This window comes from Acanthochromis polyacanthus, chromosome 1, assembly GCF_021347895.1.
Source record: "Acanthochromis polyacanthus isolate Apoly-LR-REF ecotype Palm Island chromosome 1, KAUST_Apoly_ChrSc, whole genome shotgun sequence".
Classification (NCBI taxonomy): Eukaryota; Metazoa; Chordata; class Actinopteri; family Pomacentridae; genus Acanthochromis; species Acanthochromis polyacanthus.
This window is the reverse complement of record NC_067113.1, coordinates 11,345,843-11,373,263: the sequence shown is the minus strand read 5'-3', so window position 1 is coordinate 11,373,263 and position 27,421 is coordinate 11,345,843. Positions and strand designations below refer to the sequence as shown.

Here is a 27,421-nt window from a genome sequence, read left to right as displayed (position 1 = left end):
CCTTCAGGGATCATAGTGATGAGTAACTGATGAAAAGACTGTGCACATAAAGATAGAAAAAGTAAGAGGAGGAGAGTGAAGAAGTTACCGCTCAACGGTAAACCGTCTCATGGTGAAGGTGGAGGTGTAGAGGCAGATGGTTGGGTGAGCTATACGATACCTAGGTTGACCGTGAGTTTGACGCGACCCCCGTCCAGCTCCAGCCGGAGGGTGTCAGCTGAGTCTCTGGAGGTGGTGGCCATGAGGAGGCCGTAAGCCCGCTGGGAGCGAAACCGCAGGGAGACGTCCTCCGCCTCGGTGTGCATGATGGTCGGCATCACCACCTTCATGTACATGCTGCCGTCGTAGGAGAGGATGGAAGCCTCTGCGGAGCAAACACAACGTTAGCTAGAACTCCAGTAAGGCTGGAGTCAGTGAGGTCAGCTGGAACTGACGAAGTACCCTTCTACGGTGTTTAATGACTAAAGAGACACAAGACAACAAATTATAAACCTGATTCTTCTTCTTAGTGGATGCCACGAATAGTGTCTAAAGCAACCATGTCAAACTCATCTTAGTTCAGGTTCCACATTTAGCCCAGTTTGATCTCCAGTGGACCAGACCAGTAAAATTATAACATAATAACCTATTAATAACCACAACTCCTAATGCTTTCTTTGTTTCAGTGCAAAAAAAGTACATTATGAAAATGCTCACATTTAAGGAATTATTATTATAACTATCTTTTTACAAAGGTAGTGTCTACAGATATGGACCCGTACCCGTAGCCTGTGGCCTACGGATAAGGCACTTTCCCTTATCATAAATATTAATGAGCCGTACATAAATATTAATGAGCCGGCTGATGAACGCGCTTCGTGATTGGCCGATAATCCAACGTACATAAATATTAATGAGCCGGCTACGCTGATGAAGGCGCTTCCTGATTCGAGGTGAATCTGCGTGCGGAGCCTGTCATGACAGTCTTTTTCACGGACATTTGGGGGTTGAAATCAGCACTACTATTAAAAATAGCAAAACTTTTTATTCACGTGACCCTGTTCTAATAAAGCACAAACAGCAAACAAAACAAATGGCGGAACTAACAGCCAGCAAACTACAAGTATTTTTTTACCTTCAAAAGTAGCGACAGACTATTACATATTAACAACCTAAACAAAACCCTGACGTATTTTCTACGTCTGTCAACACAGACACTGCACGTCAGTCACTTTAATGTTAGCGGACTCTGTTGAATGGCTAAGTTACATAACCACAAACAAATCTCACAATATCACAGTAAATCGAGTTTGTGGTTTTTGTTAATTCGTGCCGAATTAAAGAGCTGCTCCTCACCATTCACGAGTGTTTGTTTCATATTCGACATCCTTAACTTTATCTTGTAAATTAGCGTTCGAAATTAAATGGGAACATTTGCAATGGAGTTCGTCAGCCGCTTCCACCACTGAACGCGGTAAACTAATTAATAGGAACTGGACTTCAAACAATTTAGACACGGCGTCTAAAAGCGTAAAAACTACATTGTCTAAAGTGTGAGAGGAGACGGTGTATTTTTGGTTAAATTATACAATGTTCGCCGTCAAAGTCATTCATATAAACTGCCTGTAATGTGCAGCAAATAGTAGTTAACCGGTGCCAGCTCTTCAGTGACCTTAACGGGTCCGTACCTCTAGTACAGATGCTACGGGTAGGGGTCCGTACCTCGAGCATCAACCTTTTACAAAACATAATCAATAAACTGAAATGTGTTGAGAAAAATAAATTCAACGTCAACAACAATGTGCCTCAGTTTATCATTTCTACATTACAACCTACAGATCACAGTTTATCTATAAAGGAACACAACATTTAGTCACAGCTATCTGGAACTGAACCATAGAGGATTATACTTTATGATCAAAATGGCAAAAGTCAGACAAAAAAAGACAACAAACAACAAAAGCAAGACAAAATACAGTGAACCCTCGCTATAACGCGGTTCACCTTTCACGGCTTCGCTGTTTCATGATTTTTTTTAGTGCATTGTGTTCTGCATCCTGATTGGCTAAGGGACTGACCAGCGTGAACAGTCTCCGCGCCTCGTGTCCTCTGCCATACAGGCCAGCGCTGCCTGCTGTGGAACGCTGGATCATTCCTCTCCTTGGTCTCCATGTAGTGAGACACCCTGAAAGACGGAGCCGACGGAGCAGCCTTTTATTCTTTTCCCCCGCCGTCAACCGGACAGTGGATGTGGTCCCCAGCCGTCTCTGGCCACCACAGCTGCGCTCCCCAGGATAAGAGCGCCAGCGCGAGCCTTCCCCACCCCCGACTGCTCCAATTGATTCAGCCGGCCCACACTCTGAGGCAAGAGTACCACCACGGCATCCACCTGGCTGCAGCTGCAGCGCTCCCCCAAGTGCAATATTGTACAATAACTGTAAAAAACAAAGCTGACTACTTCACGGATTTCGCCTATCGCGGGTTCTTTTTGGAACGTAACCCCCGTGATAAACGAGGGTTCACTGTATTACAAAAGTGAAACACAAAATGACAAACGCCAGAAACAAAATGACAAAAAATGAGACAAACGACACAAAACAGAACTAAACATATTAGCGCGATCTTTTTCCAATAAAAAAGATGTACAGGCTTTCGGTTCAGGAAGGTTCAGTCAGACGCGCCCAGCGCTGTCCATGATACACACAGATCCAAACGCTCCAGACCAGAATTTCCATTTTCATAAATCCATTTATTCCACGATCAAAACGACAAAGAAAGAGAATCTGCTTACCAGCAGCGACAATCCAAACCGGCCAAATAGCAAAAAAAACAACAACGCTTACCTACATCAGTGCCAGCGGTCTTAAACTGTGTGACTGCCTAGAACAAAAAGCTTCCCGGCCCTGTGCGACCACCCACCTATATCCAGGTGCTGCAGTCACCTGGATATAGTGAGTGGGCGGGCACATAGCCACACCAACGACAAAAATAACAACACAAACGAAAAATTCTATAAGGTTGATATTAACTCAGAATAAAAAGTTTTCTACTTAACATACCACTAAATCAGATTATACACGGATTACCGATTTTGCACAAATTACATAAATTTGGACTCCAACAAAAGAGATAAAAAATTTGACAAAAAAATTACAAAATGACAAAAAAATGGACAAATGACAATAATGAGACAAAAAATTACAAAAGCCAGAAACGAAATGGCAAAAATAGACAAACAACACAAGCAAGACAAAAAAACCACAAAAGGACAAAAACGACACACAAAACAACGAATAAAGCAAAACACAAAATGACAAAAACAAGACAAAAAATGACAAAAAATGAGGAACAAAACAACAAAACATGAGGCAAATGATAAAAGTCAGACAAAATATTACAAAAATGAGACACAAAATGACAAAAGAACAATGAACAATTTAGTATTTTACTTTATGATCAAAACAACTTATCATGGTCTAGAAATTATTTTAAATTTATAGATTTAATAATTTACTATTTTTACAATGTCTTCTCTGGAATTTCAATACTTAAAGTCGTCCCACGGGCCGGATTGGAGCCTCTGGAGGGACGGTTTTGGCCCTCGGGCTGCATGTTTGACACCCCTGGTCTAAAGCAGTGGAATCTGCATGAGGTAAAATTCATCATCTAATGTCTACAAGACTCCTTCACATGCAGTCTAAATCTGTGCCTGCACTAAAGGACTTCTGAATGCAACATGTCGGCTACAGGGAGTATAATCAAGGTGCAGCTTCTCTATAGACTCATCTTCATGCTGTGGACAGACATCTCTCCAAAAACAACCTGGAAATACAAATACTGTGTACATTTTTCCACAATCCAACCTGATCTGTTACCAAGTGGACTGAACTGCCTGAATGTGTCTGTGGTGACTTGTTTTGGTGGAAAAGCATAAAAACAGGAGGAAAAGAAGCAGCCGTTGTAAATGCCCTATTTGTTTCATCAAACTCACCACATTTAAAACTAACTGTTTCTGAATTACAGAACATCTGTTTGGGAGTGACCATTATGAGTTAATGGTGAAGCAGCCCAACACACAGCTCAGTCAGTTTGTTAATATGTCTGCTGAGATGCTTTCACAGGTAGACATGCTCTTCCTGCCTCTCGGCTAAAGTCTGGTAGACAGATATTCCAGAGTCCGAATGACAAGCAGCAGACAGAGGAGGATGAGTGAGTGTACACATTATGAGGACATAAATCTGTGCACACACTCAAACTGAAGCCCTGCCTCCATTCTGCAGACAAACAGCAAGTCCCCTCAAGGTAAAACATTAACTTTTAGTGTGATGGCTTGGTTAGGGTTATGGTAAATGTTTGGGAAACGGCTGTAAGCCAGCATCAGGGAGGAAATGAGACTGTGTGTGTGCATGTAAAAATATGTAATAATGAAACAAAAAAGCCAGGGAGATAGAGAGAAAATTGCCTCTGTGTTATTTTATAGAGACTAATAAAAACAATGTAATGCAATTCTGCAAAATATGGTCTCAAAAACTCGGTGAATTTCACTTAGCAGACGCTTTTATTCAAAGCGACGTACATCTGAGAGTAGATCCAACACAAGCAAGGATCTAGTCAAAGAAAACAGCCTGGATAAGAGTCATCAAACAAGTTCAGATGTGACAATAGGACTGTGGTGTCTACAGGCAGTGCAGACAGAATAGGAGTTTTTATTTTCTTTACATTTTTTTGCAGTCTGTCAAGTGCAAAGGTGTTCAGCTGGTTTTTAGTCTTTTCTTAAAGACTGAGAGAGACTCTGCAGATGGAACAAAGTCTGGTAACTCGTTCAACCACCGGGGAACCACAGAGGAGAAGAGTCCCTTTACATGAAGAAATAACATCAAGACCATAAAACAAGGATTCTTAAATTTAGACCAATCAGTCACAACATTAAAACCACTTATCTAATGTTGTGTAGTCCCGTGGGTTTGTTGTGTTCTTGGAGTCGTTCCTGTGCTGTTTTCATCACCTCCTTCCTGAAGCAGGCTGGTGCTGTGAGGATGTGTTTAGTCTACACAATGTTTAGGGAGCCACTGTGTATCAGAGTAATATGAAGTCTAGGACCCAAGGTTTCCCAACAAAGCACTGCATTGTGATAAGATGGTCAGTGTTCTCCATGTCACCTGTCAGTGGTTTGAATGTTGTGGTGGATTTTACTTCAAGGTCAGAGGTAATAATACCACTACTACTAATAATAATAACAATAATAATAATAACATTGGAGCCTAGTGGCAGAAGCAGTGTAGTTTTCCTTCAGTGGGCTGCATCAGTGTGACTCCTCATTCCACCACAGACGTCACAGCGACTGGGAGTCCATTTTAAGTTCTGACTCAGTCACTTGTAGAAACACAAGCACACAATCTTGTCTGTGAAGGTTCTCAGTGGTCCAGGTCATCTTAAGGTGAAGGGTTTAACTGTCTACAACAACTGGAGAAAGAGAAAGCCATTGACAGACCCACATGCTACCGCCTTTATCCCGGGGAAAGCACTCCATGCATTTACAAACTAAACCCTTCACCTTAAGCACACATTCTGTTTCTTCATTTTTTTGAGCTGACAGCAAGTTCTCTGGTGTAACGTTAATGCTGGCAGCAACAACACACAGCAACAGCCTCTCCAGCAGGTAACGTTGTCATGACAACAATGCCAGAGACAAGGAAAGAAGCTCCATTCATCTGGTGGTCAAACTATCCAGCTACACTATATATCTCAGTCATTTACAATTTACTGTTTAAAAATAAATTACAAAAAGGAAATGTTATAGGGACATAACTAAACACTGTTACCCCAAAGTGCAACAAATCAACAGTGGAACAAATAATCAACTGGAGTATTTATTTAGTGGTGTCTCTCCACATGTTGATTAAAGCCTGAAATCTCAACTATGTGTATCAAAGTCGCATCTTTAAAAGTTTATTTTTGCTTTTTTTTTTAAGAAAATGACTCAGATGTAACTCAGCACCTTTGCTTCCTTTAGAGCTGGTTTCCTGCCACTGACTGCTTTGGAAACTCAGGCAAACCAGCTCACTTATGACATTTACTGGTTAAAATACTGGAACAAGAAAAGCACTCAGAGAGCAGTCCTCCACCAAGGCTGCTCAGTTGGATCATTTCTGATGGATAAGTCCTGATAAGTCCTCAGCGGTGGATTTCAGTAGAATCACAATCATGTGATCATCAGCAGGCAGCTTTTTTATATGGAAGGACAAACAAAGCCAGAATAAGCTCTAACAATGTGTCTGTACTCAGCAATAAAGGTATTCTGGCATTCCAGACGTACTAAGCACTACTCGTCATTTCTGTTGATAAAAACATTTTGTGTCTTAGGCACAAACATCACAGGGCAATGTGGGTCATGTGCAATGGATTACAGCAAGAAAGTATGGCAAAAATATTTCAAATTCCTCTGCGAATGTTCAAACAAAAATAATAATTCTGCTTTAAAAATTGTATTAATCAGTGTGATTTAAAGAGAGGATGAATAGTGGAGGAATCTTGTTGCTGCTTTCTGCTGCTTGAAATGCTTCTCTGTCAGTTAATCACCTCTCTAAATGTGTCTAAAGAAAGCAGGACAGACGTATCAATAAATCTGCAGCCTCTGAAAGTTTGAGCACATCATCATTATTTCAGCCATCTGCTGTGTTTTGATGTGTTAAATCCCTAATAAACGAAACCATTCCGCAAATAACTGTCTCTATACACTTCAGAGTGGTAAGTTCTAACTCAGTATTCTTCAAGTTTATATGTGACATCAGGCTCATCACTCTTCACTGTCAGGTCTCATTGATCATCCATCCATCCATCATCTATACACCGCCTTATCCTCATCAGGGTCATGGGGGGGTTGGAGTCTATCCCAGCTGACTGAGGGTGAAGGCAGGAGACACCTGGACAGGTAACAGTCTGTCACAGGGCTACACAGAGAGACAAACAATCACACTCACATTCACACCTACGAACAATTTAGAATCACCAATTAACCTCAGCATCTTTCTGGACTGTGAGAGGAAGCTGGAGAACCTGGAGAAAAGCCACACATGCACAGGAGAACATGGAGACTCCATGCAGAAAGATCCCAGGAAGGCTGTGAGGCGACAGAGCTAACCATCAAGCCAATGTGCAGCTCCCTCATTGGTCATATGCAACTAATTTCCAGCTTTTGTTTTGACATCAATTACACACAAAGCTTTCATGAATGGTATTTTACCACCAGTAGAGCTACGCTGAGACGTTTGCTCTTATTCCTCTAGCGCCTGGTAATTATCTGTAAGAAACCCTGACCACTGGTGCACCGTGTTTCCATCCTGTCAGTCTGAATGTTCCAAACAACAGGACTTCTAAGAGAAGTATTGTTCCACCTGTTGAGCTGCTGCCGTCATACTCCACTGTGATTGGCCCAGCTGTGGCACAAATCTACATGAACAATGGTGTGACTGGCTGAGAGTGTATTTGTTATTAATCACCTCACCCAACACTGTCAGGTACATGAAGGAGTGGCAGGTGCACTTGGAGGCCTCCCACCAACACCTATCACTTTGCACTTGTTGTGCCTGTCAATTAAAACGGGGCTTCCTCTGCCAACAGCTAATCCCTGCCAAAAGTGAAGTCGTACAGCGTATGCCTCATTTATTTGGCTGCAGGAGCTGTGGATTAGCTTTCCCGCATGGCTCCTTTTAGTCCATATCCTCATCTGACTGGAAACTGTTGACACACTTCCCTCTTCTTCAGATTAAAGGTGCATCATGCTGTGGTTGGCTCATGGATACACTGATGGTGGTCATAGTGAGGAATGCTCAAACATACACACAGTGTGAGGGAGTACGAAAGTGAGTGGTTGACATGTAATTATGTCTGCTGGCATCAAACCAACTTCACATTTCCATCAGTGGTTACAAAGAAGTATAGGTGGAATATCTTAGAAGAAAGGTGTGTACTGGCGCTGTCACTTTTTACAATGCAGTGTTACGAAGACTGAATATTAAGTTTTTCAGGGAGCTGCTTCATTTTTTATGTGACAAAAGTAATAACCAGCTTGGTTCAAACTGAACCTTCTGCTGTGATGTGCAGCTTTTCTTCATATTTGGGATTTATGTTGCAGTTCAGGAGCGATTTCAGACAAACCTGATGCCAGAAACCTGATCAGAATTGTCAACATCACCGTGTGACGGTCAGATTGTGGGTGGCAATGCTGTTTTAGATGGAAAACAATCTGCTCCAGACACCACAATTTTAATTCTAGAAGCACATACATCCAGTGACTTATTCTATAGGTACACCACACTAGTAAGCAGTCCCTCCAGGATTTCGCGGGCGTTTTTCGTGATTGTTGCGGCCGAAAATGCCTGAATTCGCGGCAGCTTTTCTAAAAAATCGCGATAAAAGTTGCAATGTATTAAGCTTATTTGTTGAGATAAAACTGCGGGAGATAAGTGACAATTGCTAAAAAGCAGCATTTTTCCAGCTTGTATAACATGTTTCAACACTGTAATGGACAATATTTATTCCAAAATTAATTATTTAACGTTCCAACCCATTTCCACAAAAGCTGGCACACCGTGGTGGGACATTAGCAGCAGCCAGATACTGGTTTAATATGACATGACCTACACACGTGGACAAAATTGTTGGTACCCCTCAGTTAAAGAAGGAAAAACCCACAATTCTCACTGAAATCACTTGAAACTCACAAAAGTAACAATAAATAAAAATTTATTGAAAATTAAATAATCAAAAACAGCCATTACTTTTGAATTGTTGATTAACATAATTATTTAAAAAAACAAACTAATGAAACAGGCCTGGACAAAAATGATGGTACCTCTATAAAAGATTGAAAACTATTTGACCAGAGTGACATGATTAACTCAGGTGTGTCATTTAATTGACATCACAGGTGTTTCCAAACTCATAATCAGTCAGTCTGCCTATTTAAAGGGAGACAAGTAGTCACCCTGCTGTTTGGTGAAAAGGTGTGTACCACACTGAACATGGACAACAGAAAGCGAAGGAGAGAATTGTCCCAGGACATCCGAAAAAAAATTATAGACAAACATCTTAAAGGTAAAGGCTATAAGACCATCTCTAAACAGCTTGAAGTTCCTGTGACAACAGTGGCTCATATTATTCGGAAGTTCAAGACCCACGGGACAGTAGCCAACCTCCCTGGACGTGGCCGCAAGAGGAAAATTGATGACAAATTGAAGAGACGGATCGTTGGAATTGTATCCAAAGAGCCCAGAGCAACCTCCAAAGAAATTAAAGGTGAACTCCAAGGCCAAGGTACATCAGTGTCAGATCGCACCATTCGTCGTTGTTTGAGCCAAAGTGGACTTCATGGGAGATGACCAAGGAGGACACCACTGCTGAAAAAAACTCATAAAAAAGCCAGACTGGAATTTGCAAAAATGCATGTTGACAAGCCACAAAGCTTCTGGGAGAATGTCCTTTGGACAGATGAGACCAAACTGGAGCTTTTTGGTAAGGCACATCAACTCTATGTTCATAGACTCAAAAACCAAGCATACGAAGAAAAGAACACTGTCCCTACGGTGAAACATGGAGGAGGCTCAGTAATGTTTTGGGGCTGCTTTGCTGCATCTGGCACAGGGTGTCTTGAAAGTGTGCAAGGTACGATGAAATCTGAAGACTATCAAGGCATTCTGGAGAGAAATGTGCTGCCTAGTGTCAGAAAGCTTGGTCTCAGTCGCAGGTCATGGGTCTTCCAACAGGACAACCATCCAAAACACACAGCCAAAAACACCCAAGAATGGCTGAGAGAAAAGCGTTGGACTATTCTAAAGTGGCCTTCTATGAGCCCAGATCTGAATCCCATTGAACATATGTGGAAGGAGCTGAAACATGCCATTTGGAGAAGACACCCATCAAACCTGAGACAACTGGAGCTGTTTGCTCATGAGGAGTGGGCCAAAATACCTGTTGACAGCTGCAGAACGCTCATTGACAAATACAGAAATCGTTTAATTGCAGTGATTGCCTCAAAAGGTTGTGCAACAAAATATTAAGTTATGGGTACCATCATTTTTGTCCAGCCCTATTTCATTAGTTTGTTTTTTAAAATAATTATGTTAATCAACAATTCAAAAGTGATGGCTGATTTTGATTATTTAATTTTCAATAAATTTTTATTTATTGTTACTTTTGTGAGTTTCAAGTGATTTCAGTGAGAATTGTGGGTTTTTCCTTCTTTAACTGAGGGGTACCAACAATTTTGTCCACGTGTGTAACTATGCAGGGGGCGACGGGAATTGATGGGACTCAGAAACACCCCCACAATTTAATCAGTTGTTCCTTGTATCATTTTCGATACGTCCACAGTGGTAGATTTGTTGTAGGATCACAATCATGTGATCGCTGAGCTAGCGTTCACTTGTTACCATGGTTACCGTGCCGCTATCAGACGCCATGCTGCTATGAATCCTTAACAAATCTGTGGATCCAAACTTTAAGCCGTATCACTGCCGAAGTCTAATCACTTGGTCCTTGTGTCATTTCTGACCGACCCTGAAAATTTCATTCAAATCCCTGAGTCCTTTTGAGGGTAATGTTGTTGACGGAGGAATGATTCACACACGATGATCGTCACATAACTCCGCTGTGTTCTTTGGTGGAATAATTAATCTAATTTACCTCATTCTTTCAGTGCTCTAACAGATCTGGATGCAACAGTTTCCGTGATGGTGATTTGTCTGGTCTGCTGTCTGCTCATTTCAGCCGTTCTAATATGTTTCGTGTTAAAAAAAAAGTGTGTATCAATCGATTTTTTTTCTTTTTTTGTATTCCACCACAATACTGCACGGTTGTAAAATAGTTTAGCTCCGCTTTGGCGAAGAACATCAGTGAATTAATTGCTTATCACGGTCTTCATCAGTAATTTTTATTGTTAAATGAGAGACATTAGTATCGCACATGTCTGCATCTTCAAACCAGAAACAAGGAAGTGAATTCGGTGATGTACGTGGATTACGTTTGCGCTGGGAGCTGCTATGATTGGTGGAACTCACGGGAGGCGGGCCAAAATTGTGGGAAAGTTGCGGTGATTGGACAAAATTGCAAGGCCGCGCAAAATTCGCAGAGATTGGTTGATTTCGCGTGAATTTGCGCGATCGCAACATCGCGAATTCCTGGAGGGACCGAGTAAGGTGGAGGGCCTCCATTTGCTCTCACACCAACGTCATGGCATGGATTCATGCTGCCAGTCGGATGCACATCATCAGCTAAACTACTCAGACTGGCTTTATCTCATCTTGAACTAATCTGGTCATGGTGTTGTGCACTGCCATATAAAATACACCCTGACTTGTGCCTCGTCTTAACCTTTCTTCTCCAGATCCTCCCTCGACTTCAGCAGTGTGTAGAGATGCAACATGTCACAAAGCTCAGCTTCTCCAGCTGCAGCTGGAAATGCTTCACATTTAAGTCATTTTTTTTCTGAAGACGCAACTTCTTCTGGTTCTGTACCGTGATCAGAAGGTGCAGAGTTTAATTCACCGTTTGCATCAACTTAATAATTTGAAAAGTTTTATCCCTGCTGTGCGTAGGTTTGTCAGTTTGAATGATTTTCTGAGTAGAGAGTAGGTTGGTTGGAATTTCAGATGTCATCAGCACAAAAAATGCCCTTTATCACCGCGGATCACACCAATACACAGTGACCTGTAGGGACCTCATCCAGCTCAGGACACCAGTGGAGCTGTGATTTATCATTTATAAAGAGAAACAGAAGTCCATACTTGCTGGTTTGCAGGAGACTTGAATTAAACTCTCATCTGAAGCATGATTATATTCATCGTTTCACTGAAGTCTTGTTTTGAGTCACTGCTCTGTGTTTGGCTAAGTTTATGGATTAAAACTACATGATAAAGTTCAGAAAGGGACCATGGTTTTGGTGGAAACACACTGTCTCTATCACAATGTACAGAGGTTAATTTTTTACATTTCCAGTGTGAACTCCTGTGATATTTAACCTACACTTAGTCTGACAATATCAAGAGATCAGCAGTATTACCAGGTTACTGTATGTTTACTGATGATCAGAATGGATGGCATCGGCCCACTGAGCTACTGGAAGGTGGCAGAGGTTCATATAGGCCCATTTGTATGGAAATGATCTGATGACAGCCATTTAACAGCAAATAATATCTAAATCTAAAGACAGTTTGGCTCAGACAGGGTTTGTCATTCAATAACTGCTGTTCATTGTCAGAGAGGAATGAACCTGAAATCTCATTCTGGAAGATTCTGAAAATGTGCTGGGACTGCAGCTCAGAAAATGTTTTCTGTGCAAGGTGTTTCTCAGCTGCTGTTAAATCCTGAGACATGGGTTCCTGTGTCACAAAATGACCATGACAGACGCTAGTCTCTCACATCACTGACAGCTAATACAATAAAAATCTGCTAGAAGTGAATCTGCATACATTTCAAAACATTATTCCTGACTAGAAGTGAAAGAGAAGATAATTGCTAATTTGATGAGATTAATTTAAGCTCTTCCTTTCTGTAACAAAACCCACAAACATGCCTGAAGCACTACAGGTGATTAGGGCAGATTTTCTTTTCACTGCCCGTCTCTGTTCCACCTCATCTAGAATTCACCCAGAGCTGAGGGCTGCGCACTGTTTCCCTGCATTCTGTTAGCATCAATCAGAGGTGGTTATTTGTCCTGTCACAGTAACTTAATATGATAAATGATCTAATAATATGCTGAGGCATTTTGTGTCCTCTAAATACCCTTTGATCAGTTTGACTGTAGGATCAGGAAACTGTAGTTCTAGTAGATGACCACAGTGAGGAGACACAGTCCACCTGTTCACTGGAGGTTCTGGAGGCAAAGCAGCAGATGAGGAAGACTGCAATGCAAACTTGAACTGAACTTGAACTTGAAGTGATTATATTTTGGCAGTGATGCAGCTTATAGTCTGGGTCTACGGATTTGTTAAAGATTTCTGGATCATTGCCAGATAGCGTCACGGCGTCACTGTAACCATGATCTGACTACAAATCCACCACCAATTTTTCAAAGATTTCATTCATCAGAAATCATACAACGATGACAGCGATGTCCATCCCAGTGCTCAGAACACCTTTAACCACAGTAATGACCCACAGCTTGGTTCGTTTTCAAACTACATCGTGTTTATTGTATTACTGACACTGGGCTAACTTAGCTTAGCATAAAGACTAGAAACAGGATGAAACGGCTAGACTCGGGTCAAAGCACCTTTAGCTCATTTCTATCTTATTTGTTTATTCCATGCAAAAGTTATGAACTTAAACAACCTTTTTTGAAGTTCATTGTGTGATTTCATCTTAAATTTCAATTTAAAAGCAAACAGCAAATATGGAAACAATATATTAATTTCCCTTTGTTTCATTTCTTGGTGGTTTATTTCAATGCAAATGAGGCAATTTTAACTGAAATCATTTTTTGAAGTTGATGACATTTTTAACTGATGGTATCTGACCACTGAACAACTATGTACTTTATGGTTAAAAAGAAAGGTAAATCACTGTCAGAACAGTGCATCATGATAACACTAGTACACCCACACTACACTGTCTGACAACACAATAATGACACCTGTTACCACCAGAGTATAACAGCTCCTCTGTCCGTCTCTTACAGAGCATTACTGTAGCGCTCTCTTTAAAATTGTCCTTCCATAACCGTGTTTCTTTTCTCACAGTTGGTTTTTTAAGGGTCAGCTTGCTTCTGACCGTTTGTGTTTGGATTTAGGATTTCTGTTTTTTTCACGAAATGAACCAGAATGCCTCAGCAGCAGAAGGTGGAATCTGTCTTCAGTCCTTCATCATGACACTGAATGTTTGTTTTTCTTGTCACGTCTCCCAGCAGCTTCGTTTACCAAAACCTACACGGTAGAAAAACACATGAACTCACAGTTTACAGTAAGATGTCTAGTCTCCACAGCATACAAAGGTTGCCTGTAAAATCTAATATTTTGTGTATGCTAGATAAAAAAAATAAAAGCTAAACTTGTGTTTGGACTGTGAAGCCTCAGTCCATGCATATATTATGGTGTGTTTTCTGTGTTCACCTGGGTGGTCTCATGTTGTACATGTGTCTGAGTCCATGCTCGCTGCACATGAAATAAATGGCCGTGTTGGTCCGAGGGACGGCTGGCACTGATGGCTAATTGACAAGGTGTCAGATTACAGGCACGGTGTAATAAACGCAATTTAAATTCTCATTACAGCTCTGAGCCGGGCTGTCAGATTAACTCTGACATGTCATATTTCTTGGATGCAACTGTGTCTGCATGTGTGATGGTCTCAACAGAGTGTGCCCAAAGGATTGATACACTTATAACTGATTGGCCTGGCCATGGCAAAGCACCCAGAGGAAGACCTGAATGCATTTTGTTTGATATTGAAATACTGCATCTTTTATTTTATTTTATTTTTTTTTGCCATTGCAAACCGTTTACCTTCAGGATGTAGCAGAGAGAATGGATTTTCCAAAACTCCCTTTACATGTACACAGTGAATATCAAGGAGGATTGGAATATTGGATCTTGTGTCATCATTAAAGACATCTCAGCAGGACATTGTTGGTATCAGGGGATGTCTGCATAAAAAATAAATTATAAATCAACAGCTTGGTGCTTTGTTGCTATTACTGACAGAATACACTACTGCTCAACAGTGAAGTGATTATAAAGTGATGAACTGTCTCAAACTCACAAACGGCAGTGAATCTAGTTCAAAATCCCAAGTAAATATCAAGATAACATCATTACCATTACACAGGAAAATGTGAGGCAAAGTAGTGAAGTAGTAAAACGAAGAATATTGTTGCTTGTACGTCTTTTCTAGTATTCAGTCTTTACATGAATGACTGTAAATTAACCAGATAGAGGCTTCTTAAATATGACTTCAGTTTGCATCTTATCTGTGTCCTTGTTCGTGTTCTGCAGTTCCATGGTATTTAGTTTGGCTTAGCTTTATTGAGAACGCACCAGGACATCCTTAAAGTGGCCTATCACCATGTCTGACTCCATCAGGAATAGAGCAGTAAAGCGTTGGACGTTGTTATGTTGGTGTGAAATTCAATATCTGACATTAACCTGGCAGTTTAAAAGACCAGAGAAGACAGTGATATCAACTGACAGTTGATAAAAGTCTCTTGAAAAGCACATAAAATGAAAGAATCCACGACACATTAAAACATAGCTTGTAAGAAAAAGTCTTATGAATGTACTTTGTGCAACAACTTCAGCCATTTTCTCACGAGACCTCCAGTTCTGGTATTAGCCATGCCAAGTACATTTAAAGCCACAGCAGTGCCTCCTGGGGTGAAATTACAACTTTTAACCTTCCTCTTCAATCCTAATGTCAGAGTAGAGCCCTTCCTCGACCCAAATATATAATCACGTGTTGAAGGATGACCAGAACATTATTCTGTTTAACTTATCAAATAATACCTCCTGTATCCTCTGGAGAAGAGGAATCTGCATAGAAGATCAAATACCTTAAGAAGGTAGTATTCATGTTGTTTAGACTAATTCAGGGTAAAATAAAACTAGGAAATGTTCACATTAGATTCCCTAACATCTATTTGATCCAGAGGTGTGACTGTGATTATTTTTAAGTTGACCCCTTTCTCTTGTCTAAATCAATACTAATTACAGCAACACAGTCATACCGAGAGTTGGCGATATATTTCTATGAGCAACAATATATCCTCAACTCCATTACTGAACTGATTCTGTCTCAGGGCTGTGGAACTATTTTTATGCTGTAAAAATTGGTAGAAGTCAGAGCCAAACATCAACAGCAGGTAACTCTATGCAGAACAGTAAACATCCCCTGGGTGCACTGCCCTGCTCCCAGGATATAATTGGTGCGATATTACAGAAACGAACACACATCAGGGCTTTTCCTGGCACAGAATGGACCTTTGGAGGGGTGAGTATACACAACAGTAAGCATGATCGGTCCACATACAGTAAAGGCAACGAGTCAGAGAACCTGACTGATGTGGATCTTTACATTTCCCTTTTACTTCTTACCAATTAATGAACAAAATTCTCCTTCATGCTTGATATAGTGTAAATACACCACTGTTCACGCACTTAGAAATTTCCATATTTTTGAAAGTTAAAGAGGAACTTCGTTTTTTTTCAACCTGGGGTCTGTTTCCATTTGTCATTTCATACATGTGAGTGATGGAGAAATGAATTTTCGACATAGCTCCAGTATTTAGCCAGGCAGGCAGCTTCGCAGCTCAGCTAGCGAAAAATATGCTTGCCCATAGTCCCCAAAGTCCGCCCTAACGTGCTTTTTTTCCCACACTGATCGGCTCGGATAGTCTCAACGAGTGTCCCACAACATACGAGAGATGAGAAGTGAACGAAAACCTCCACATTACCTGGTGATGGCTCTTTGTTGTGGTCTGTATCCAAATCTCATTACACTAGAAAGCAAATCTCATTCCGAAATCGCGCGATAGCTCGCGCCAACATTTCCAGCAACCATCACTCCTGTGTTCTAATGATACATTGTGTTAGCTAATGGTGTTGAGAGGCTCATTGATGATTAGAAAACCCTTGTGCGGTTATTTTAGCACATGGATAAAAGTGGGACTTTTCATGGAAAACATGAAATTGTCTGGATAACCCCAAACTTTTGACCAGTGGTGTATATTTTCCATTGAAGCCTACTTAACGCTCTCAAAGATTTACATTTATCTCCTGGAGATTTGCCCTACCCTAAACATTATGACAGCTGCACTGATCAGAAGCCCTCACCTTACCCTCAACTTAAACCTTACATTACTAAAAACTCCAAGCAACCCCCACAGTGTAGGCACACAGAGTATATAAGAATAATTTGTGAGCTCCCAGATTATTTTATTGCCCACACCCTGAAGTGTTAGATCTGCTTTCCAATGACAGCATCCACTGAAAAGATCAGCTTACGACTTTTTAATACTGTACAGTGTTTTGATATTATTATTAATTACCATTAAAGTACTCTATATTAAAAAAAATATATCCAAAAACCAGGTATAAAAGGGTGAGTCTCACGCCTACATGCAAATATATAAAGCAAATAGTAATGTCAGTGAAACATAATAAAAATCCTGACTATCTTTGTCTCAAAAGAAATAGTTCAATAAAATATCCCCTGCAAAGTTATAACAGGTGAAAAACACCACATATCAGATTGACCCACTGTGACTTTCCTTTTCAGAAGTAAAAATGAGACTCGGGGGAATTATCCACAGGAGGAAAAAAAGAGAAAAGCTACTATAGATAGATATGATCAGAAAGCTACTATTTGATATGCTAAAAAGCCACAGAAATAATTTGAGAGGTTAGGGATGTGGAAATTAGTTTTCAGCTCTAATCAGTCTTTATTAAACTGTCTGGGTACCGGGATGGAAACTGGTCAGAAGGTGAGTGGGAGGTTCTCTGTCCTGGCAGACAGCAGAATACGTGTGAAGATGGACATGTATCGCAGGTGATTGCCAAAAACCATCTGTCCCGAAGTCATCGTCTACAGCATTAAGGTAATGAACTTCTAACCCTGACGACACATAGCTCTGCCACAACTACACAACAAGTTACTGCACTTTGAACAAACTCTGAGTACAAGACTCATGCAGCAAAATGTGTCTTCTTTTCTTCTACAGATAAAAGCCAGAAAAGGGAGATGGGAATGTTTGGGGTCAGAAAAGAAGAACCTTCTGGGGGCTCATGCCTCAATTAATAAATAATGCAATAAAAATAGATCCAGAGTTTTAGAGTTTCTGGAGTGAATGATTAACAGTAATTATCTATTTATTGTATCCAATACTAATACAACCTCACTTGGTGCGATAATCCACTCCCACTATACTGTTGACACCCAGCTCTTCCTGTTGTTCACCTCAGACGACCACATGGTCTCTGCCAGGATCTCATCATGTTTTGCAGATATCTCAGCATGTATGTTAAACGGCACCTTCAACTCAACCTCTCCCAGACTGAGCTCCTTGTCCTCCCAGCCAGTCCCTCTATTTAACAAGAAACCAACATCCAGTTTGAATCAACCCAACTCAGACCCACAAAGTCCTCCAGAAACTTTGGTCTCATGATGGATGACCAGCTGACCTTCATGTGTCCTCTGCTGCTCGGTCGTGTCGATTCGTCCTGTAGAACATCAGGAAGATCAGACCCTTCCTGTGTGAACATGCAGCTCAGGTCCTGGTCCAGGTCTCTAATATCACCATCCACTGCTGCAGCTCCTTACTGGAGGCCTCCCTTCATGCAGGTAAAACCTCTGCAGATGATCCAGAATGCAGCAGAACGTTTGGTTTCCATCCAGAAACAGCTCATGTCACCCCACTGTTCAGATCGCTTCACTGGCTTCCAGCTGCTATCCACATAAAATCCCAAACTCTGACTCTTGCATTCAGAACTAGAATAAAAACATCTCCTCCTACCTGAACTCTCTAATCCAGGTCTACACTCCTTCCATCTCACTACGCTCAGCCAACAAAAGCTCCTGATCCAACCTCCAGAACAGGACCAGTCCATAGCCGGACTCTTCTCCTCTGTGGTTCCCCGGTGGTGGAACGAGTTACCAAACTCTGTTTCATCTGCAGAGTCTCTCTCAGTCTTAAGAACACCTTAACTGAACAGCTTTGCACTTAACAGATTGTAAAAAATGAATATATAAAACCTTTTTTGTCTGTACTTCCTGTAGACACAACAGAACTTGAACGTGTTTTATGGCTCTTATCCAGGTTGTTTTCTCCTGACTAGATCCTTGCTGTGTTGCATCTACTCCCAGATGTACATCGCTTTGGATAAAAGCGTCTGCTAAATGAAATAGTAGGATTGTCGAGCTTCAGTTACTGTACAATAAAGTTAAGAATTCAACATACATGTACACCTTGGACAACAGACGGTTCTGTGCTGGTGAGCAGAAAGCATTCTGGGGGTTTACAGAGCAACGGCCACCATGACAAAGACTTCAGTGAGACTTAATGTCCTCTGGCCAGGACTCATTAGTTTTAGACAAATTATGATTGTTTAGAGCAGCATTTCTAGCGTTATGCAACAGAGCCGACTTTGCGGCCCAAATAATGTCTTAGTTGATTAAAACAGTTACATCGTTATGAATTAGTCCAGTATTGATAATGCTGCCAGCTACTGATTGAGACAATTATCAAAATTTACAATCCTAATTGCCTTGCTAAGTGAAATTGTAGAACTGTAGAAGACATTTGGATTTATGTTGTGGCAGAAACCTTTTTGCTTTGATAGCAGCTCTGCACACTTGTGGCTTTTTTAAAACCAGCTTCACCTGTTCAGCTCCTTCAGCAGTCTTGAAGGAGTTGTCTCACTTGCTTAGCAGTTATCAGCTTCTCAGAATGGATTAGAAATAGTTTTAAATCACTCTCAGGCTCTAGTTAGGGCAAGGTCAGTCACTGTCAGCTCACATACTGTGGTAACACGATAAAAATGGAGAAGGATATTGCTCTGCTGAAGCAACCATTTTTTGTTCATGTGACACAATGCTGCACTGCATCAGTCATTCACTATCTGCATCTGTGACTGAATTTTATGAAAAACAGCCCAGCAGACTCTGAACACCTCCATTATTCAAGCCCGGCCACATTTTTAAGCTTATCTCCATTTATGAATAACAGCTTAGGAGGCTCTGAACACTTTCATTCTTCAAGCCTTGTTTGGTGGTTATCGTTACTCTGAACCACTTTAACAACAATCCAAAGAAAGACCAGATTACAGGAAATCAGAAATTCACTTTTATAATTCTACGACCACTTTAAAGACGTGCTATTTACAAGGTCACATAAAATATCTAACAGAAATGCCACTCAGTACTGTATATGTCAAACCAAAGCTTGGAATCTACCACTTAAACCCAATTAAAAGTATTAACTTAGCTAGATTAAACCTTGTGTCCGGTAAACTGAAGCTGCGTCTTGGTTCAGGGGAGCGTTACATCTCCAGATTAAATACAGCAACATGTTTTAACAAGGTTGACCTGCTGTAAAGAACTGATTAAACACAGCTCCTCCCTTTGTATGTGGACTTGGAGGACACAGATACGAGCTTTTGTTGTTTTCACATATTTGTGGTGTGCTGAGGGAAGTCTGGTAAGTCCATAAAGTCAAGTTAGTCTTCAAACTACCATTATTTATTTAACCTTTATTTAATCAGGTAAAAGACCCATTGAGATTGAGACCTCTTTCACAAGGGTGACTTGGCCAAGAGAGGCAGCAACAAATGTCAGAGTAACCAAAACAGACAGACAACAATAACAACAAGCATTAAAGTATTAAATACAAGTAATTAGATCCATAAAATACAGGAGTCATATTTACAATAATCATTTAAGAACACAGGCACTGTTCAAAGGATTTACGTTGTCGATATCTTAAAATAGAGCGGAAAGCCTCCAATGAAACAAAATTTGACAACTTCAGTTTGGATTGGAGGGCATTCCAAGCAGAGGGAGCAGAGTAACTGAAAGCTTTTTTACCCATTTCAGTTCGAACACGAAGAACAGAGAAATGTAAAATGTCATAAGATCTTAGGGCATAACAACTTCTAGTTCTCTGAAGAAGAGTGCATAAATAAGTGGGACCCACGCCAAGAAGTGCTTTGTAAACCAGAGTCATCCAGTGTGTATATTGTCTTACGTTCAAGGACGGCATGCCAGCTTTAGCGTACAATTCACAGTGGTGGGTGAGGCGGCTACAGCCAGTGACAAACCTCAGAGCACAGTGGTAGAGCAGAGTCAAGGACTGTAGGCAGCTGGCTGAAGCACACATAAACACAACATCACCATAATCAACTATTGGAAGAAAAGTAGCTGACATCAGAAGCTTCCGAGCTCTGAGGGAAAAACAAGACTTGTTTCTATAGTAGTAACCGAGCTTCACCTTTAATTTAAAGATCAAGTTTTTGATATGGACTTTAAGGGAAAGGTCCTCATCAATAGTTAATCCCAGGTACTTGTAGCTGGTGACCAACCCTAAAAATTTTACCATCGGCAGTTCTAATTGAGGGGATACCTTCAGAGTGAATAGAAGAATTTGAAAAAAAGCAGCAGTTTGAATTTTTCTGCACTTAAGACCATTTTCAATTTCTCCAGACGAATCTGGCATCACGGCATTCTAAAGTTTGGGGTCATCCAGACAATCCCATGTTTTCCATGAAAACTTCCACTTTAATCCGTGTGCTAACATAACTGTACAAGGGTTTTCTAATCATCAGTGAGCCTTTCAACACCATTAGCTAACACAATGTAGCATTAGAACACAGGAGTGATGGTTGCTGGAAATGTTCCTCTGTACCCCTATGGAGATATTCCATTAAAAATCAGCCGTTTCCAGCTAGAATAGTCATTTACCACATTATCAATGTCTGCACTGGATTTATCATTTATTTAATGTTATCTTCACTGAAAAAAATGCTTTTCTTTCAAAAATAAGGACATTTCTAAGTGACTGCAAACTTTTGAACAGTAGTGTGAGTTCAGTAAGGAATACACCCGTCCATCAGCTGTCCAGTCTGTACCCTGGGATGTCCTCCACATGATAAAGTATAGAAAATGGATGGATGGATGTTCCCACTCTGTCTCTATTCCTCTCAGTGAATTTGGGCTATCCCTGCTGCTCTATTCTCTCTGTCACTTACATTTTCCCACGCTGTTCAAATCGTTTCTCTCTTCATCTAAACGTCGCCCCTGTCATCTCCTGATCTATCTTTTTCTCTCCAATCAGCCTCTAGACGATGTTCTTTAAATTCATTGCGGTTCTGTCACTCTCCCTTCCAGGCTGCTGATCATGCATTCCTCTCCGTCCTCATTTCCATATCATCTGGGTGTCCACGGCATCTCAGCCACTCAGTATCAGCCATCTACCCACTTCCCTCTGCCACCATCAGCGTCTGGAATCCAGGGAGTCCTGGATCATTCCAGAACTGGAGTACATTTGGGCTTCAAAATGTTTGAAAAATAAACTTTCTCTTCTCCGGTTTTCTGCTCCATATTGATCAATAACAGATGACTAACTATCAAAGACTTGATTGGCTCAGCTTCCACATCAATGGTAGCATTTTTATTCCATGTTTTCTGTGTTGTTGCTAACCCTACTCTAATCCATGCTAATGTGTTCTTTTTCTCAGCAGTAGAAGCTAGATATTTAGCTAGCTGTTACTGCTGACCACTGATGGAAAACAGTCCAAAGAATGAGTCTGATCCTGATAATATGAGGTCGAGTGAAACATTCAATCAACACTGACGATGTTATGAAAAGATGGAAATAGAAGAGAGGATACAGCTGTGCTCTATTCATTCTTTAGGAAAAGTGTTGGATGATGTAAATGACTAAAACAAGACACAAAACAACAAAAAGAAGACAAAATGACAAAAAGACATAAAATGAAAAAACGAGACACAAAACCAAACAAAAACAAGTCACAAAATGAAAAAAACGTCATCCACAGGCTTGTTGTGGGACACACGGTCCATGAATTATAATTATTATTTAAAATATTATGTTGATTAAAAATGTTCCCACAACTACAAGAGACATAAATGAAAAGAATAATACCAATTAAAGGAGATTTAAATTTAATTTTATCTGTTTTATGAGAGATTCTGTTTGGTGATCAGAGGGGGACAAGAGAAAAATGGCATTTTAGGGGGAGCTCTAGACTTATTTGGTATTTAAAAAATATTTTCAAACATTCTTTTCTTCCAGTTTTTTTAGATTTGGTCTTATGACAAGAACATTTACACAGCTACTGCATGTTTTAGTATTTTGCACATGGATTATTTTAAATTTGATGGGTGGGGCGTAAATGTCCTCCAGCTCTGACGTGACCCTCCTGCCCTCATCTTCTACCTTCATCAAGGCTTTGACTCCATGAAGTTGCTTCTCACTTAACCCAACTACATATTTTGACATACTGTAGCATGCTGATGTTTCTGCAATAAACTCTAGTTTCATCTGATCTATCCTCATTGAAATGGGAACAGTTTGAACCCAGCTCCGACCACCATGATCTGTCTACAAAGCCTGCAACCAAGAGTTCTTACACATCTGTTCCAACAACTGTCTCTTCCATGCTATTTCAGTCCTCTGGCTTGTCAGTAGAAAGTACGGTGTCTGCTTTGGAGATAGTATCTGTGTGTTCTAGGGTTTATGCAGGAGCACAAAGCATGTCCACGTCTAAACAAACACACTTACCTCGCTCACAGGTGCGTGACCAGTAGCCAGTGCCGGTGCAGTCGCAGATGAATCGATTCCAGCCTTCTTTGCAGATACCTCGGTTCTTGCATGGGTAGCTCTCACACTGCTTGCCTTGTTGTTTGTTGCACGACGGTTTGATGCCGGCACCATTTTGTGCTTCAGCAATCTGACGGATGTCCTTGCTTCGACCGTCAATGAAAAGGTCACGGATACAGCCCACGTAGCCGTAGTTGAGCATTGCTGTCCAGAGTTCTGTGGGCAGGATGAGGTTGGTGCGGTCCGTTGGAAGCCCCCCCAAGTACATGTCACCCTCCAGGTCCAGGATCTCACTCTCACCACTGGCTGTGAATGGAGTCCTTCTGCTGTTTACAGAGATGGTGCCTGAGGTGGAGACAGGGGAGATCAATTAAACACTGATACCAAACATGGCACATGATACACAGTGATGAAAGTGGAAATCCCTTATTTATCCTGATCAAAAATAAGCTACATGCTGGTTCACGTTTTACATTTTGTTCAGGTTATATAAACTCCCAAAAGTATTAGGACAGCACTGAAGTAGAAAAGCAGTCAGAGAGATCAGTCCTCCTCCAAGGCTGCTCATTCCCCCATATGTCAGAAGTTCAGCATTTATTTATCAGTTATTGATGATCAGAAATCACAGCTACATAGAATGTGTCCATTTAATATAGATGTACCCACAAACTAAATGATCTTGCTCTGAGTACAGGCATGTGTTTTGCATGTGTACGTTATGCACGGATACCGAATCACGTGACCTAAATATTTAGTGGGTGGCGGAAATTGATGGGACTCAGAAACACCCCCACAATTTAATCAGTTGTTCCTTGGATCATTTCTGATGGATAAGTCCTGATAAGTCCTCAGTGGTGCATTTGTAGTAGGATCACAATCAGTTAATGTAGAGTTCACTTGTTAATTACGCCCAACGGGTACGTCGGCGGGGTTATTGCATTCGGTGCGGTATCTGGCTGGGTAAGTATGCATGTATGTATGTATGTATGTGGCTATGTCCGGTCCGATATCTCTGCAACCAGTGAAGTCAGGATAATCAAACTTGGCACTGAAGATCAGTCTAAGGTCCCCTGCTCAGTTGTGGAGTTACAGGTCAGCAGATCAAGTAGGGAGGGAGATACGTACGATGATCAAAATTGATACATATTGCATCAGTTGTACAAGGAGGACAGGGTTTTCGCCAGCAGAGGGCGTGGTTCTGCCCTCTACTGAGGGCTCATTTAGTTGTCATGGTTACAGTGACATCATGCCGCTATCTGGCAATGATACAGAAATCTTTAACTAATCCGTGGATCCAGACTATAAGCTGCATCACTGCCAGAATCTAATCACTTGGTCCTTGTGTCATTTCTGAGCTTCCCTAAAAATTTCATCCAAATCCGTAGGTCTGTTTTTGAATAATGTTGCTGACAAACAGATTCACGTATGCCGATCATCACATAACTCGTGTTCCTTGGCGGAGAAATAAAGGATGTGGACACCTAATATTGGCAAAACTACAGACCATAGTTACAATGTTGTAGTATTTATTCTGCCATCCTTTAGCTTGAAGAACTCCTTGATAGTGTCTGCAGTCTAGCCTGGAGCCACTATCTGTAGTAGCTGCAGCCAGATTCCCTGCATGTCTAAAAACTGTACTGTAAGTCCACCTCCACCACAGCATTGATCTGATGCCTGTTTCTCTTTGACATCCCCTAGGTGCTCGATGGGATTTAAGTCACTGCACTGGGAGGGACATTTAGGATCATGAATCTGACACACTTCACAGCAGCAGAATATTTTGCTCTGTACCTTTAATGTCAGTTGCGTCATTCTTTGAGCTTTCAAACTTCCTGCTGTTTCTCTCCTGTTTGTCTTGATTTTAGTCACTGTCATTCGGTGTAATCTGTTGTTGGTCTTTCTTAGTCTGTCTGTGAACTGGTTTGTCTGTTCTCAGGCTCAAGTCCTTTCTTTTCACAATAAATCCAGCTGTTGTGGATCAAACAGTTCTGTTGAAAGGATTCTTCTTTGAGTAAATGAATGATTTCTGACTTTTGCAGGTAATTTATTTTATTTTTTTTATTTATTTTTTACATTCCATTTAGTTTTTGCTGTTCAGTCAAGTAACTTCATTATATTTGCGACTTCTACCCAACAAAGTTGGAGTTAAAATGTTTTAAGCTTAAAATATTTTGTAAATACAGTGGTTTACGATCTGTTAGGGTGCTTTCACACCTGTTAGTCCGTTAGAGTGGTTCATTTGGACCCAAAAGTTGCTACAATGTTGCTATTTTCAACTGGTTCAGTTCGCATTCACACCAGTGTTTTCGCAGTTGAACCAACTACGATGAATGTTATCTCCCCCCAGTCATTTGGCGGCGCTGTTCACAAAATAAGGTGTTTTAGATGACGTAGGTGAACGCTGTTTGGCGCAGCATGTGAAGCGGGAACAGGCTGTGTTTATTCCATGGATCGAGGTTTATTCGTAAACAATGAACTATGCTCTCCTTTGTTGCCATATATTCGTATCATTGCTTTATGCAGCAAGCACAAATACTGCTGTTGTTCCAGCATGAAGCTCGCATTCAGTACGAGAACATTACACAGTCGTTTTTGGCACGGAGAAGATGCATTGCAAGACGTTATCGTTATCCCAAAATTCCCTGTGCAGGTTGCTACGGAAGCTCCCGTAGACCAAAAAGTCTGCTGCGTCATCAAGCCGGTCCGAATGGAAACAGGTTTGTGTTCTCACCAGGAGCGAACCGAACTGGAGTTCACATAGAAGCGGAAGGTGGTCTCGGTCCGGTTCTTTAGTCCAAACCAAAAAAATCTGCTCTGCTTTCACACCAGCCCACACGAACCGTACTTGCAGGTGTTGCGGACTCCAGTCCGCTTTAAGCGGACCAAAAGGCGTAGGTGTGAAAGCACCCTTAGAGTGGTTTAACCTCTTCATTTACCTGAGCGTCCGTCTCTTTGGATGTCCACGTGATACCAGGCCCCATCGTTCACCTTCGTCTGAGTGGCCTTCACCTTGATGGTCCCTGAGCCCATGTCCAGCAGCAGGTACAAGCTGCCATCCAACAGTTCTACAGCAAAGAAATCCACCTGGACCAGGGAAAGAACACAGTCAGTGCTTCGAAAATGCATTCTGTACTTTTTTTTTTTTTTTAAAGATTTACTTGAAACTAGCTCTGGCAGTCATTGAGAGGCAGAAAGACACAGATTTCCTCGTGTGCTCAGCTGATGACACGAAATACAGCCCCTCCTAAAATAGGATGGCATTCACTGTCAGGAATACAACACAGAATTTCAAAATAAAACATTTCATAACCATCACACTCCATTTTTTACTGTGTATAATAAAGTAAAATAGTGTGTCATGCATGTGTCTGACATGCAGTCACAGAATGACGAGGACATGATGAGGGGAACGGCACAAATAGAGTCATTTAAAGGTGCAGGGGGAGGAGCCAGAGATAGGTGTGTGTCAAGACAAATATTTAAGGACTTTTGTTCTGCTTCTTAGAGCTCCAACTGGCTGCGTGGTCTAAAATCTAAATCTATAAATCTATAAATCTAGAATCCAGCTCTAAAATATAATTTTGGATGCAATCAGTATTTTAATGGGCAACAATAATAGAGCAGATGAAGACTGGCCAGACGAGGCATTGTCGAAATTCAGAGACTTATAAATAGAACACAAAAAATCACCTGGTTGGTCTGTACCCAGCCCCATGTTAACTATTTTAATGACAGTCACTTCTCTGCATGTTTGCAGGGTGGGTTGGGGGTGGGCGTGGGTGGTATGAGTGTTCCTTTGTCTTCTTTGTACTGTGTGGGATCGGGGGGGGGGGGGGGGGGGAGGGTAGAAGGTGAGGCATCGGTTTTAATTTTTAATCTGTAAAGCACTTTGTATTGCAATTTCTTGTATAAAAAGTGCTATATAAATAAAGTTTTGATTGATTGAATATTTCTCTTAAATTAGTGAAAACAAAATGACAAAAAAATCAGAGTAAGAAGTGCCATTGTGGAATGCACTTGGGGAAAAAAGATACAGCTTTTATTCAAGAAAAGTAGGCCATGTATTTTGTGTTTGTGTACAGCTTGTGTGACTTTTCCAAAAGGAAAAATAACTGAAATAGG

The 27,421-nt window shown here is 41.1% G+C and overlaps 2 protein-coding genes across 9 annotated transcripts in view; both read right to left on the bottom strand.

The window, feature by feature from the left end:
• The window catches only part of adck1 (aarF domain containing kinase 1), a 430,485-nt gene that overhangs the window by 99,904 nt on the left and 303,160 nt on the right, over positions 1–27,421 (bottom strand). The window lies entirely within an intron of this gene.
• Positions 1–27,421, bottom strand: part of nrxn3a (neurexin 3a) — a 237,633-nt gene that overhangs the window by 74,776 nt on the left and 135,436 nt on the right. For all 7 annotated transcript variants that reach the window (XM_051939156.1, XM_051939205.1, XM_051939300.1 and 4 more), the window contains exons 9-11: positions 26,241–26,383; positions 23,261–23,649; positions 161–364 (exon numbers count right to left, since the gene is read on the bottom strand). In XM_051939156.1, the coding sequence (XP_051795116.1) occupies positions 161–364; positions 23,261–23,649; positions 26,241–26,383 (736 nt within the window). The remainder of the gene's footprint in view (positions 1–160; positions 365–23,260; positions 23,650–26,240; positions 26,384–27,421) is intronic.